Here is a 15,705-nt window from a genome sequence, read left to right as displayed (position 1 = left end):
ATGCATATTATCATGGGTATACTGTAACATTCTGCCGAAGACAAAAGCAGCACACACTTAAATCACATTGTGAAATTGCGGTAATCTGCGAAAAAGACGCTCACTGACCGAATTACGAAACGATATTACGCATAGACTTACTTATAGTAAGGTACCGCGATTTGTCAGGATTTTGCGCGCAGGTCAATTTGCTTCTCGCCTCTGACAAATCGCGGGATGAAACAAGGTACGTCGCAACCAACATGGTGGAATTAATTCTAGAGCCACTATGACTTTATAACAGTAACAGAGTTTTCCGTCCTAACTAAAAGTTTCTTTTTATTTCCTAGTAAAATGGCTAAACACTGATGACGGTTTATACTGAGTTTGCAATCTAATCATTATAGTTTGCTTTATGCACAGATAATGGCTTACCCTGGAGCAGAGCCTCCTTCGATATAAAGAGACTCTGCTCACAGGGTAATAATGGCTATACACGACAGAAGCGTATTGAGGATAGAAATTCAATACTTTTTGAAATTCACAATACTTTTAAGAAATGTTCCATGTGAAAGATATACACGAGGGTGTTTTATGCCGAGTAGCTCCGAGTACAACCACTGTCTCGTGCGGAAAAAGACATTAACCGAGGATTCTACAAATTGATTTTCTTTAACCTGCGATCAGGCGTTCTGTTTTCGACGAAGAACGCCTGATCGCAGTTTCTTTTTCTTTTATGCAAATATTTCTAGGTATTAAAATCTCTCTCTTCTCTTTAAACATTACATGGTGATTAATGAGAGAGTTTAAATATTTCAATTTTGGAAGATTTCCGTGATTCTCATTAGAGATTATATTTCTGTCGCAATTCATCTCTCCGTTTTCGTCTTTCCTCTCTTTGCGAAGCTCTTTCCTCTTCCCTTCCTCTCATGACGTCCAGTCTTATTTGGTTCCTACAACAGGAAACCAACTATTTTACAACCGAATTTACCATTCCTTTGCAAATTTCGTTGTCAATGTTTATCGTGCCCTTTCTTGGCGATTATTTAAATAATTAATTAAATATTTAATACTTGGGTCATCACTCGATATCTATGGCTTCAAGGCATTGATTGGTCACGCAACACTTGTATGTCAAACAAACGATAGAATACACTTTGCAATAGCCTCGGTTACGGAAGGACCATTATTTTTTGGAGGGGGGTTGGGGGTGGGGGGGGGGGGTGCTGGGTCAGTTTTCCGGTGTATGAGTTTTTTTCTTTAGGTTGCGCATTATTTTTTAGGTGGTCAACATGTTGGGAAAGAATTTTTTAGCATCTAAACTCAAACTAACAATAGTAGAAGGTACTTGCTCGGTTTTTCCCCATGGCTCCCCTTGTACTATTTGTTTCCAGCAGTTTTAGCTGTAAATAAATGATTTTTTTGCAATTACCTACCCCCACTCCCCTCCAAAAAATAATGGCCCATCCCTTACCAGCCACTGCTCGGGTAGATCACTTGCGAGAGAGCAGGGATGGGGGGGTGGGGAATGTAACCAACCAAACATAGGTCGTAAGGCAGGTTAGTTAAATTCATCTATCGATCAGATAATTATTTAAAGTGAGCTGGGAATCTGGAAGAACGACTGGGCAGCCGAGGAAAGGAAGGAAATAAAACGAGAAAATGAACGAACGGAACCAAGAAAATAAATCGTACCTTATTTCTTCGTCACTTGCCAGTGGTTTTTCCGAGCTTTTTCCAGAAAATCCCGCAAAACACGACGTTGCAGCAAACAAATTACCCGGGTCTTGTCCAATATATTCATTTTGATAAAAATAACCTCGTTTTCTGCGTTAATAAAAATATGATTCAGTACTTTAAAAAACGAAAGTTCCAGTTAGTGATAAACAAAAGCAATAATGGTATCGTTAATGACAAAATCATTAAACACAAAATAAGGGAATCGCGTTTCCCATTTAAACGAAGCATCTTTACGCATTGAACAGTGGCTTTTAAGGACTTGCCCAAAGTAATATAACTGGACAACCGTAACATTTTACGCAATACATAGTGTTTCTGTTTCGTCACGTTGTACCGGAAGTTACAGTGGAAGGACATTTAATATCTATAAATATAAAATCCAAAATTTCAATGCAGTAAATGGGTTCTGACCTCCTAACGTTTAAAAAGGTCGTCGAAATAGGAAAGCCGAGTCGAAAATCACAAAACATACAAGCTATATGTTCTGATTCGTCGTTAGAATTATTGCATCATGCAAATGCAATTGTTTGTTAATACTGGCAGGCTAAATACATCAATGTGCATTTCACAAACATGTATAAACTGACTAGTAGCCACCTTGTAGTTATTAACCGAGAAGGAGATAAGCTACCTATAGCTTAAACGTAGATTGACTCACATTTCTCCGTTCACATGCGTATAAACACCATGTCCGTGCTTTTTGTTCCATTTCCATTGACCCTTGTACATGTCGCCATTTTCGTATAGGTACGTCCCTTCTCCGTGCTTGAAACAAAGCAAGGTTCCACCATCGTATCGCTTGAAGCCTTCATAATCTTGCGGTTGCGAAGAAATGCATAACCCCATTTGCAAACGCTGAACTGTGATGCCAGTCTCTTGATTGTTAAGACCGTCAATGTTTGTTTGAGATTTTCGATGCGTGCGTGAAATATAACACGACGTAACATGTCGATTATTTCGATAGTGGATAAAAATCGATCATTGTCGATCGTTGTCGATACCAATCAATCGACAGATATCGGAAATCGATAAAAGTCGATTACACAATTTAGAGTATCGACTTTGTTCGATTATGATTGACTTTGATCGATTTTGATCGATTTCAATCGACAAGTATCGGAAATACAAAAAACGATGTATGGCGTAGGTATACGTAGGTTGCGGACTGGTACAACAGTCACAGGCGCAAGGAGAAGCAAGGGGCATACAAACTGGGTGAATTTAGCCAACCTAGCCGAGAGGGAGGAGAGTGGTAGCAGCTTGTATTTGTCAAATGTTGAACTGAGTAAAAACACTGATGAAATAAAATATCAATTTACTTCACTTTACTTCTTAATTACTTTGCTGGCCTCGATTTTATCCCGTATCTAGTCTAAACTTTGGTCCCCTCTGTCCCCCCGAAGAAACACGACTTCGAGTTCCCAGGATCTCTCATCTCCCCCGACTAGAGAGACCCTGGGAATTAGGTGTTATAGATCGCGATTTAGTTCAGCTGAAACTGTTAATCGATCATCTCTCGAGGTAATTTAAACATTCTATTCTGTAATGAAAAACAGACCACTTGGTTGTTCAGGTTTTTATAAGTTTATTGCCATACAGATTTACTTTAGAGCTGTTTACACTCGGCATAAAAAAAAGTTATTGGAGCTATTATTGCTTTGGTTACTTGAATTTCGTAGCTGATTGAAACATTTGTCTGCATTTTTGTCGATAAAATCGATAATCAGTTGAAAATCTTGTGATTATCGACAAATTTAACTTGTCGATTGACAATTATCGACAAATATCGAGTACTATCGACTTATCGACTTATCGACTACGTTTTCGATGATCGACTTTGATCGACATGTTACGTCCTGAATATAAACGCCGACAGTTCTTCCGGTAATAGCGTGACCGACGGGTCAAATGAGGGGCTCTTCCCCGAAACGAAAAACACGATGGCGTCACGAGTTACGTTAATACAGACAGTGCTAAAAATAGCCTGGTTTCTACCAGAATTCCCCGTGATGTTGAGCCGGAACAATAGACATTTCTTGATACGGTTGAACCGCATTTCCCGAAGGTCACTCAGTTTTTCGAAGAAGTCGTCGCTTTTTGGTATAGCGCAAAGTACAGGAAAACTCTCGCAACTATGGCTTGATACTTGGAATGCTTAAGGGAACTAATCATATAGGAAGATCAAAGAGTTTTATGATCAGTTTACTTTTTACAGAGTGAAAATACAACTACGATATTTAGGAAATGAACAAGTATGGAATTCCTCGATTTGATCATTGTCTCCCGTTTTAAAGTTCGGCTCCAAGACGCAGGCATCCAGTCTTACACGGTAGGAATTTTTTTCAAAAAAACATTGTTGCCTTTAATTAGCTCTTATTAACCGAGCAGGAGGTCTATATGGGAGAATCTTGACCGACGTCGTGAGTATAGACCGAACGCAGTGAGGTCTGTACACACGACCGAGGTCAAGATTCTCCCGTACAGACCGACTTAGCTCGGTTAATAAGTTGTTTATTATATGGCAAAGAAGAAAACTTTAATTCGTTTAATGTAACTGGTTTGCTGACATTTTGCTTGCGAACGGCGATGAGCTTAACTTAAACCTGCGAAAATTTGCTCGTCCTGTTTACTTTTTTTTTTTTTGTCATCAGGCTTTTTGGAACTTCCATAAATGATTGAGAAGAAAATAAAAGAGAATGGTGAACATTTTTGTATTTTAGTTTGCTACTTTTTCAACGCAAAATGAAACCGGTCTAGATGGGAAAATCTAGACCGCGGTCAATATCGATTTCAGCCAATCAAATTCGTGAATTCGGTAGTTCCCAGTCCTTGTGAGACACAGCCATATAGTAATTAATGAAAAAAAAATATGCATGTTTATTATACGGAAAATAACTTAACATTCTATTATTTTTTGTACAGGTTCTTTAAAATATTGGCTAAGGGTCGTAAATGTTAGTAGGGAGTTAAAGCTGTGACGACGGCGACTCCGAGGACAGCGCCTAGGAAAAAAAGTGACCTTATATTTTACCTTCGAATTTCGCAATTGTATAGATCTACTAGAACTCGCTCAAGCTAGCCATGTAACGCCAGCGTTCAGTTACAAATGAAAATACGAAAATTTAGCCGCCGTCTTTCGCGTTCTCCAAAATACGTTAAAAAACTTAGTCATTTTACAGAGGAAATGGTTCTGCTCATTTCAGTTTATGTTTAGCGACGTTGCCGTTGCCGTTTGCCAATCAGAGACGCTTCATAGATCTGTGAAAGGGTTACGTCAACAGAATGAAATGTTCCTGGTCTAATCTCAATCGTCGTCAAGCGGCTTGTTTTGGATTTCTTGGATCTTGGGTATGTCCTGCATTTTTTGGAGCTATTTTGTATTTCTCCGCTATGGCGTCTCGTCTTTTCTTCCTTTCCTTTCGATCCTTAGCTCTTTGATCTAACTGCTCTTTTTTGGCCTCTCTTTGTTCTTGATGTCTGCAACACCAAAGAGATAACTCGTGATAAAAATAAATGAGCTATGAATGCAAGTAGCAGTAAGGATTTATATTTGAAAATTCCCTCAAAGCTGACTTTTCAATAAGTAATGGTAATAGGACTGAGTGGAGTCCAATTCGGTCGGTAATCATACGAGTGATAACAAAATCGGACGACCGCGTAGCGGGAGTGCGATTTGTTTATGAACATGATTATAGACCGAATTGGACAACACGCAGTCTTTTTAACAATTATCATAAAAGTTACAATTTCCGAGAAAAGAAGAATAGCCAAGTTTTGAAAGAAAGGGAAAATTTGCATTAAAAGACTACCAAAGGAGGCGCAAATTGTTTAAATGTGACCAAGGTTGTGATTGGTTGATTTAAACTACAACTTTGACTGTGATTCGTTTATTGAACCGTCCGATAACAAACTGTCCGATAACAAACTGGCAAGTGAATTAGTGGAAAATAGGAGTTTTTTAAAACCAATCACGATCGAGGAAATTGTAATTTTTATGATTAGTTTTAACATCGCTCTCCTGTGATAAAATTGCCTCGTTTCTGCGAACCCAGATCTCCCATGGCCAAGCGTCAAACAGAGTGAGATCTGGGTAGGAGATAAGAAATTACCTGTTCTTAGCAGATCACAAAGAAATAATTCCCTCAGTCCCATAATAAGCACTTAATCGATTGCGTCCTGACGACTTCTCTCTATGCTCTGACCCTTAACTTTTGATGAGTCAGTACCGCAAGACGTGGAGGAAGAGCAACTTTCTCACAGAGGATTGGGGTTGAGTGAGCTAATGGCTTTTTGCGTACACCGCTGACTTCATGTTACTGAATTTTGCACGTTCATAAATCTATACTTCTATACTAATTGTTACAATAACTGTCTAATTTGTCGCGCGCTGATTGGCTCATTTTTATCATCAATAAGAGTACAGACGGATAAAATTTTAATTTATGCAAGCTTTCAAGTTCAACTCAGCTGTCAAACTGTCAACTTTTGAACCAATGAGATTTTATGGACTTTTTTAAGCGAGAAAAGCTATCGACAATGTTCGCGTCATTTTGAATAAAATTCACTTATCTTTGTTTACGGCAAGTTTACGGCGTCTTTTCCGCTCATTTAGTCCCGGCATTTGACCATTTTGGGGTCTTGTTATTGTAAAAAAAAAAAACAACTTGACGTCAGCGGCTGCGGCTCGTGGTTCCACAGCCTCTTTGACAATGTTATGACGCAATTTATCATCAATAAGAGGACAGACGCATAAAAAACTGACGTCAATTTGTTAAGTAGACAAAATATAGTCTCGAATCCCTAATTTTTCGATTTTTCTGGCCGCCAATCCCGATAAACTAGTCAATTTTTAGTCGAGCCCTCTTGAGATGAAGATCATTTAATTCGTTATGACACTAAGCTTCAGGGCTCACAGTTACTGTACATTTGAACTTCAGAAAGCGGCTAAAGCCAAATGGAATTCTGATTTTCGAAGGATAAAGCACATACAGGGATTAAGGTAATTTCCCTGAAATAAAACTGTCAATAGATTTTTGTTCAAACTTTGTCCACTGAATATTTATCACATGAGAACTTTAATAATAAAATAAAAAGGGGGTGCTCATGCTCGTTAAGCAGCAGTGAGGCATTGAAAATGTCCCATTTTAGCATTATTTAATGCTTATTACAAGAACGCATATATATGGCTTGTAGCGCTCTCTTGATCAAGCGTTCTTATTGCACGCAAAAGCCGGCAGCAACACTTCGAAGTGGATCTCTGTTTCTGTGTTTCCAGTCCCGCTCGCCCGCACACTACTAACAAAACTTCTAACAGTCTGCAGGTGCACTATCCATTCGGATTCTTTAAGAATTAAACGGTCGGTATTTTTAATTAGTTTTGAATTTCCCAAGGCTGAAAGTGATTTTGAGGTTTTGTTTACAAAATTAAAACTGACATGACTGATGCTAGGGCCAGTGACGCCTACGTCTTTTTAATTTACTGACAACCCGCGTTCTTTTTTTCAACCTCCGCCCATGTGCTCGTCACCTTTGTACTTGCCCAGACCAGTTAATAGTACGAACGACTCTTACCATGTTACACATTGTTGTACATTGTAAATGTATAACATTGGTATATTGACGCTAGAAAATAACATTCTCGGGAAATGAGGTACAAGGTAAAGTCGTTAATTAATTGCTTGATTGATTTCATGCTGCACTTTTAACATGGCCTATATTTTGCCGCCAATTTTAGTTATTTTAAGAGGATTTTTTCAAATTGTCCGCAAAATCACAATAGCAACAGAATTGAGCCGTTTTAAACATCAGACATGCATAAGACAAGTTATTTCAACTTCGTGTAAAATTTGACTCCAATTACAGTCTTTTAAGACTTGCACGGTGCTTCGTTCTCACACCTCAATTTGAGCATCAGATCGGGCGAGAAACCGCCTTTTCACCGCATCTAATTAAGATTTTCGCAAATTAAAAAATCCCTGGAACGTTGAAATGTCCGAGCGAAGACAAATAAATAATAACGAACCAATGAAACGAGAAAACATTTGATATTCAAGTAATATATCAAGCATTCGAGACAGTGCTTCATCGGCTATCCAAACACCTCCAAAGTCGTCAAAAATACTCCTCTGCGCGTGGTACTTTCAACGCCCTTCTCGGTGTTTGGATATCCCAGTGAAACACTGTCTACCGTGTTTGATAGATTACTTGAATTTCTGTTCCTTTAGAAGGCTTTGCAGTGCGAAGAAAACCACTTTTCAACGAATGTCAGATTTAATGATCACTCCTCAATTCTCTTCCGTGTCTACTAAAGGATGGTTTGCGTTTATAAAGGAAAATAAAAATCCTCAAGCAATAAAAATAATATACAGCCGAACCTCCGGTTGCGACCACCTCTCCTCAGCGACCAGCTTTCCAAAATACAAAACGTTTCCAAGTCAAATCACCATATTTGGAACCTCTTGTAAGCGACCACCTCTCGTAAGCGACCGCGACTACTTTTATAGCTAAAAGTTTGAAATCTCTTTTGCCTTTTACCTCCCGTAAGCGACCACTTCACAGATATTAGAGCGAAAATTGGATAATAAGATGTTGTGATATTATCACATTCCTGGGTTGTACAGGGGACGGAAATTTATCAATGGCAAGTACCGGATTTTTTCTCAAAATTGAATAAAACAAGTCAGTCATGGGGTAAGTCTCTGTAGTTACCATATGCTAATGTGGCAAAATTTTGACCCAATATGGTGTTATCTCTCGTAAGCAACCACCTCCCGTAAACGACCACCTAGGCTTGACATTTTGGGTGGTCGCTTACGGGAGGCTCGACTGTAATTATACAAAATAAATGAGACGACATGGAAAACACTTCTCGAGCGTCAAAACCTCGCACATAATTTTTGACAAAGTTTCGGTTAAAAGCCACTGTCAAAGCTATCGATGGATAGAATTATACAACCATCTTTGCTGCATACCAAATATATAGTCTTTTTAAATATATTGACTCCAAACGCGAAAGATTGGCTCATTGCTTTGCCAGCTATTCTGTTCACAATGGTCGTCCTTCTTGCGAAATACGTTGGCCAGCGGAACTGATATACAACTTCTCGGAAAGCAACCAAGAAAATCAAGGAACAACCAGAATGTGACCATTAAAAATTTGAATGTATAACTAACAATACTAAGAAATTCAATGCTTACACACTTTTACTTTACCAGTAGAGTTACATATTAAAGTTTTGAAGCCGTTGCATGCATTCTTTGCAATGTTGGCCGGCCCACAGGTATTGGTTTATCTGGAGAATGATCCAATCTCTTCAAAATTCTTCAGAAAAATATTCTCCAAAATGCCTCTTCCTCGCCGACAGCCTATTCACAGGCTAAATTTTGTGAAGACGAAACACACGCACAACTTACATTTTGAATGTCCCAATCTTTTGAATGTCCCAATGCCAGAAAGGGTCAAGAATCACTAAGCAAATGCTTGTATGGAATAATGGGTTGATGGCGAGTAACATTGGCACAATACGACCTGGATCGTTCACTAAGGTATTTCGTCACTTTTGTTAGTTTCAACTGTTCAAATATCGCATGACTTCTTAGCTTTACAGGGGCGTCTTGTCTGATGTACTCGACAAATTCCCGCTCTCTGGCCGCCATCTTTAGCCGCCGATTATCATCCCTACGATGTAGGGGATTTCCACCAGTGACTGGAGCAAAAAGGAGTGCTTGGCCACCAAATTTGACCTCAACGGCTATCATGGCTTGCCTATTACTAAAAAAAACACATCCTCGTTCATACTGTGTCGGATAGGGAAGGATATGTTCAATAGCTTTGTGATGGTAAGCGTTAAACAGTGCATCGTAGAATACTGTGGGAAGGACTAGCGATGCCGTTTCGTTTATACCACACGACTGTTTCCTGAATTTAAGAATATCGTCTGCTCCATGATGATCATAATCCAACACACCCACCACCGGTTCGTAATCTAACAGCCATGTCTCCACAGCGCGGAAAGGTGACAGCTTTTTCATCTCCGCAGGGGCAAATTTATTGTATTGGAGAGTCGTGTCGTCGTTTAAAAATATGTAGTAATGATAGCCCGGTCTTCTATCCATTGCGGCAAAGAAAAGTACATTTCGTCCAGATGCAAACAGGGTATTAGGATCAAACAAATAACTCACATGTGAGGCAACTCTTTACGACCCTAAAAATAACTCTAAAAATCGTGACGTAACCCCTAAAATGTTGCTTATTCTCGGGTTGCGTTGTCGTTCACACTATCGATGTTATTCCCAGAATTTTTTTTTAAAACAGCTATATATTTCCTTGAAATACAAATGGTTTGTTTCGTTTTATTTCAGTGCGAAATATCGTTTTCCAAACTCGCATCTTGTAAAAGTATAGACTTGTCTCAAAAACGGAAATTGTTTGAAATCATCAGGTGTTTAATTTTTTAGTGTTTTTAGTTTTTGTGTTTCTATTCATACGTTCGTCCTATTATTACCATACTGACTCGTTTTATGACAGTTTACCTTTGATGCAAGTGAATACACGAAATATCATTTATCTCAACTGCGGAGAAAGATATGAAGACATGATTGATCATCGCAATCAAAACCCAACAGCCTGAAAAAAATTCATCTGTGACCAGCTCCCAGTTGGCTTGATATTATAAAAGAATAAAGGAATATCACACCTGAATTAAATAAAACGTTCTGCTCACAGTAGTCACTCTAGTGCAATTTGCTCAACAAAATTTTGAATTTTTTTTCCTTGATCCGATCCGTGATCCGATCCGTGATCCGGTCCGGTCCGATCCAGCTTTTGTCGACGCCGCCAGCATGGCGTCTCCATACAAATCTCTATAAATTTGGGTAAAAAATTTCTCCGCATATCTTGCATAAGAAAAATTGCTGTGACCAGAATCTTGGCGAGAGTCTTTGCACATTTGCCTTCTTTCATTCCCCAGATTCAGGACTTTATCTATTTAACGGTTTTGATTTTTATTTTGATCTATTTTGAATTGCGTGACACTGAAAACCAGCTTGGATTTAACGATCTTGGACGTTTCGGTGACCCCTACTTTTCTTTCCAGAAACAGTTTTTATTTACAATTATCTCCACATTGCCCAAAATTGAAAAAAAAAAATATGGGAAGTTACAAAAAAATTCAAGATTTCTGTCCACGGGACAACGAATCCTGCCATCTTGCGTCTGCAAGGCGCGTGAAGCTATGGTCGCTAAATGCGAACCGTGGTCTTTAAGGGGGTACGATACCCTAAAATATGGCGATGTACATGAAAAATTCAATTTCTTGGAAATACAAGACTTAAGACCCTTGAGGACTTGTCAAAAACATTTTGAAACGATCTTGCCGAATTTCCTTCCAGATGAGTGTGAAATTTAAGGAAAGTACACAGTGGTATAAGTTTTTTCACGTAGCAACGGCCATAGCAACGACTGTTTACTATAAGAACGTGACCAAAAATATAGATTATTTTTAACTTATATGAATGAAACTATTTAGAAAAAAACTTTTAAGACATGCACAACTCGATTGGTATAATTATTTGTGAAAAGCTTTGCCTCAAATTGCCATCACAGGCTCATTCATTTCCCTTATGAAAAGGAATATTTCCCACAACTGCGGTAACTTTTTACAAAATAGAACAACCATTGCACCCCCTCCCCCGAGATCCAATCTGCACCCCCCTCCGCTATTTGTGGCTCGTTAAATGCTTAATACTTCGTGTAAGAAACTTAAAGCGCATTTTTCTCAAAAGTTTACTTTTGTACTGACTGACTTCGCGCCAACATTTCTACTTTGCAAGGTTTTTAAGTAGAATTCCCGAAACTTGGGCTGATCAAAGACCAATAGTGTCGTGATGCAATAAACTAAAAAAATCATAACATTTTTAACGCCTGTCACGTGACACTAGACAATTGTTTTACTGGGTTTGGTGCAAAATAAGGTTATTTCCAAATAAAGCCTGTGGAAAGCACTGAAAACAAGAGTTAACTGTCAAAACTTTAGTTTATTGCATAGAACGAAACAGAAACTTGTAAGATTCTTGCCTGAAAATCAAATCTTGTTTTGTGAAAGAGCAGGAACTGTTGGCGTCAGTGCTGTAAAACACTACCTCAAAAGGCTGTGGCTGGTTTCCATAGCAGCCATTTTGAGTAAAACTTTCAAAATTTAATTTCTCTTCTTGAGTGCAATAGCACACAATTGATCTTTCTTCACCATATTTAAACAAACTTTTTGGTCCATTTGAGGGTACCATGCCACCTTAAGGAACCTCGCCAGTTGACTAAATTCACTTAATAGGTCCACTTAAACAATATTTGGCAGAGAGCATTTCACTTCAAAGATCTAATTGCAATATTTTTGGGCTTACAGACACTGTGGCCTTATCCGTGAAAGGAGCCCGACTTTTTCAGATTTAGTGTGTTCTTCCCGGCATGTTCTCTCCAAAACCAAGTTGGGACCCCCCATTTTTTTTTTACATTTCTGACATAACTAACTCATCATCTTACGGTGGTAAAAGTCACAATAAAAACATCAATGTTGGAAAATTTTCGCGCGAACATCCTTAAGTTTGACGAAATTTTCTAAAATAGCTCCTGTCAAACTCAAGAATCTGCGAGGCGCGACAAGCTTTTTTGTCAAATGCGGGAACCTGATCTATGATAGAGAAAAATTTGTGGGCACTCTCCACTGCGTGCCGTACAGAGCTCAACGATGAAGTCAAATATTCGCCAATTTGATGGCAAACAAAGATAACGGCGGTCGCACCTACATGTTAAGGTAATTCCCCTGAAATAAAGCTGCCAATAGATTTTTGTTCAAACTTTGTCCACTGAATATTTATCATATGAGAACTTTAATTATAAAATAAAAAAGGGGGGTGCCCATGCTCGTTAAGGAGCAGTGAGGCATTAAAAATGTCCCATTTTAGCATTATTTAATGCCCCTGTTTAATGCTTATTACAAGAACGCATTCCAAGTTATTGTAAACTCTTTGTGAGCCCAGACCCATGAAAACATGCCTCAAACTACAGTCAATACTTGTGTCGGACACAAATAAACTTTTCAAGTTTGATTTTGACAGACAGCTGAATCCTTGTTAAAATATTGGAACCAAATAGACCATTTTACAGTTGTCTGCTCAGTGACCTGGCCTTTGCATGGCAGTGAGGCTAGAGTTGACCTTGTTTTGATACAGACCTCACTGCTTTTGTTGTGTAAAACAAGTTGTTCTGATGCTAACTAGGTGCATTTACATGACAAAAGCAGTGAGGTCTGTATCAAAACAAGGTCAACTCTAGCCTCGCTGCCATACAAAGGCCAGGTCACTGAGCAGACAACTGTAAAATGGTCTATTGCTTGCCACGGCTATCAAACTGCAAAATAGAAAAGACTACAGTATAGCTGCTATTTTCCTTATTTATTCAATTTTCAACAATAGAAATCAGATCAGTCTTTTCTCGCGCAAAGCTAATGATTAGTTGATTAAAATGACTGGAAAAAAATTTGGGGTGCCCGAGCTCGTTAGTGAGCTATACCCATTTTTCAACTGACAGAACTCAAAATCAAGGCAAATCCGCCATGTTTTCAATGTGCGCGTGCACGAACACGCGCGAATGACGCCATAAATTATGCGCAGTAAGGATGCGCAATGCAAATGTGAGGAATCACCTTAAAATTTCTGACCCCTTCATCCAAGTTAAACTTCTTCACAGTAAGATAAAAATCTTACCTTATCTCTTTGTGTTTGTCACTTTCTAGTGGTTTCGCTGAATTACTCCAAAACATCCCAAAAAACACGATGTTGCAGCAAATAAGTCACCCGGGTCTTGTCCAATGTAGTCGTCCTCATAAAAAAATCCTTGTTCTCTGCGATTTCAACACAAAAAAGATGTTGATATGTGTTTTTGATATGTGGTTTCCCATGTCCCCAGAGTCCTTCGTTTTGCGTGTCAATGCCCTGCTACCTATAACGAAGGGAGCTTAGGGAGCATAAACAAACCTGGACGACGACGGCAACGAGAACGTCCCCAAACAAAAGGTTTCAAGAAATGTACAAAGATTTATAACGCATGTGCACAGCCATTGTTCTGCTCATTAAATCGTTTGTTTGGTATCGTTCTCGTAGCTGTTGCCGTCGTGGTTTGCTAAAAGGAAGTTTGAGCAATGACGACGGCGACGCCGAAGACGACGCCTTGTAAAAGCTATGATTATATTTTACCTTCGACTGTCGCAACTGTGTAAATCTGTCCAGTATGCTTATCGGTCTTAAAACTTGCTCAGGCTAATCATGCATTGACAGCGTTCAATTCGAAAAGACGATCAGCCATTGTGGTTCGCGTTCTACAAATTATGCAGAACTTGGCCATTTCACGTTAAAACAGGGAGTTCAAGTAACCACGATGCCGATGCCGAGGACAACGTCGATTAAAAAATGATTTTTTATTTTATCTACGAATCTGGCGGTACTCTAAAGTTATTTACTTTGTCTATCACTGTCAAAACTATCACAAAACTGAATTTGGGAAATAGCGATAAATTTGAAATAAAAATTTAAAAAAATTAGCCGTCGTGGTTCACGTTCTCCAGACATCGCAGAATTTGGTCATTTCATGTTGTTGTTTTGCTGAGGACGGTAAAGAAATGTACAAAGATTTATAACGCACGTGCACAGCCACTGTTCTGCTCATTAAATCTTTTGTTTAGCGACGTTCCCGTTGCCCTTGCCGTCGTGGTTTTCTTAAACTCCCTGTTGTTGTTTTGCAGAGGACAGCAAAGAAATGTACCAAGATTCAAAACGCACATGCAGAACCATTGTTCCACTCATTAAACCTTTTGTTTGGTGATGTACTCGTTGCCGTCGCCGTCGTGGTTTGCTAAAACTCCCTAAAGTCCCTACAGACGGGGACCGGGCATATATCTTTAACTTGTTCCCGGGGTCTCTCTTTCCCGTGGTGCCAAATTAAAGATAACGACCTGGAAGCAACTTTCGCAAATGAAAGCGAAAGCCAAGCGAAATATTTTCTCCCTGTAACCGGAATCTATTCTTGTGGTCTAAATAATGACCTGTCGAGTGTGATTGTGGTAAAAACCATTCAAGCCGAAGAGAATTCCAAATATATATGTTAATATAGTGGGTCGGCGGTTTAGTTGGCCAAACAAAATTAGGCATCCTTGATATGTTAATTCAGTGGATTCGAGTTCATTCGGCATCAGCTATGGTTAGAAAATACATATCAACAAACAAGCTTAGCAATGGCTCACTTGCAATTATTTTGATCAGCTATTCGGGTGAACGTTTAAAACTTGACAATTATGACCAACTAGTTATAGTGGAATTGCCTTGTATGATTCCCAGAAAAGTAGCTTAGCAATGGCTCTCTTCCAATTATTTTGATCAGCTATTCAGGTAATGAAGGTTTAAAATTAAGCTCAATATCTTGACAATTATGACCGACTATTTATAGTAGAATTGCCTAGTATGATTCCCAGAAAAGTACGCGTATTAAATTGTCAAATTGCTAAAGAGTAAACTAATAAACAATTTACAACTAGTTCTAAATATGCATAAAGACGGATGAATCACTATACTATTAAATGAGCCACGCAATTGCACGAAACATCACTTACATTTCTCCGCTCGTATGCTTGTAAACTCCATGTCCGTGTTTTTTATCCCATTTCCATTGTCCTTTGTAGCTATCGCCATTGCTGTACTGGTACGTTCCTTCCCCATGCCGAAAGCAAAGAAACTTGGCTCCGTCGTACACGTCGTACTCGTCGGATGAGTCTATAGTTATATAATCTCCTTGTTCTGTAGCAGCGCATTGCCCCATTTACAAACGTCTTGAGCCTAGGCGGTTTGCTCCGTGATGAATTTCTGTAGGGAAGGTAAACACGAAGTGAATCACGAGATATAAAATTACGGCAACCATTTACGGTATATCATTGCGTGACT

General features: G+C 39.0%; 2 protein-coding genes and 1 pseudogene across 3 annotated transcripts in view; all 3 read right to left on the bottom strand.

The window, feature by feature from the left end:
- Nucleotides 1-291: 291 nt before the first annotated feature.
- LOC110044539 (uncharacterized) lies at nt 292-2,794 on the bottom strand. Its single transcript, XM_020750094.2, has 3 exons — nt 2,378-2,794; nt 1,675-1,806; nt 292-932 (listed from the first exon to the last, which is right to left on the bottom strand). The coding sequence occupies exons 1-3, from the start codon at nt 2,563-2,565 to the stop codon at nt 824-826; spliced, it is 429 nt and encodes a 142-aa protein (XP_020605753.2). The 5' UTR covers nt 2,566-2,794; the 3' UTR covers nt 292-823.
- Nucleotides 2,795-4,572: 1,778 nt separating this feature from the next.
- LOC149111674 (uncharacterized) overlaps nt 4,573-15,705 on the bottom strand; it is an 11,165-nt pseudogene continuing 32 nt past the window's right edge. Inside the window, exons 1-3 of the transcript XR_016207245.1 lie at nt 15,378-15,705; nt 13,480-13,616; nt 4,573-5,196 (exon numbers count right to left, since the gene is read on the bottom strand). The exon at nt 15,378-15,705 is cut by the window's right edge and continues 32 nt beyond it. The product of XR_016207245.1 is annotated as an uncharacterized LOC149111674 (transcript). The remainder of the gene's footprint in view (nt 5,197-13,479; nt 13,617-15,377) is intronic.
- LOC149111675 (uncharacterized) lies at nt 8,862-9,895 on the bottom strand. The gene has a single exon (XM_089289770.1). The coding sequence runs from the start codon at nt 9,832-9,834 to the stop codon at nt 9,178-9,180; it is 657 nt and encodes a 218-aa protein (XP_089145896.1). The 5' UTR covers nt 9,835-9,895; the 3' UTR covers nt 8,862-9,177.

Source organism: Orbicella faveolata, unplaced genomic scaffold (assembly GCF_042242905.1).
Source record: "Orbicella faveolata isolate gen_17 unplaced genomic scaffold, um_ofav_v1 contig_2, whole genome shotgun sequence".
Classification (NCBI taxonomy): Eukaryota; Metazoa; Cnidaria; class Anthozoa; order Scleractinia; family Merulinidae; genus Orbicella; species Orbicella faveolata.
Note: the sequence above shows the minus strand (reverse complement) of the source record. Positions and strands in the feature narration are given on the sequence as shown.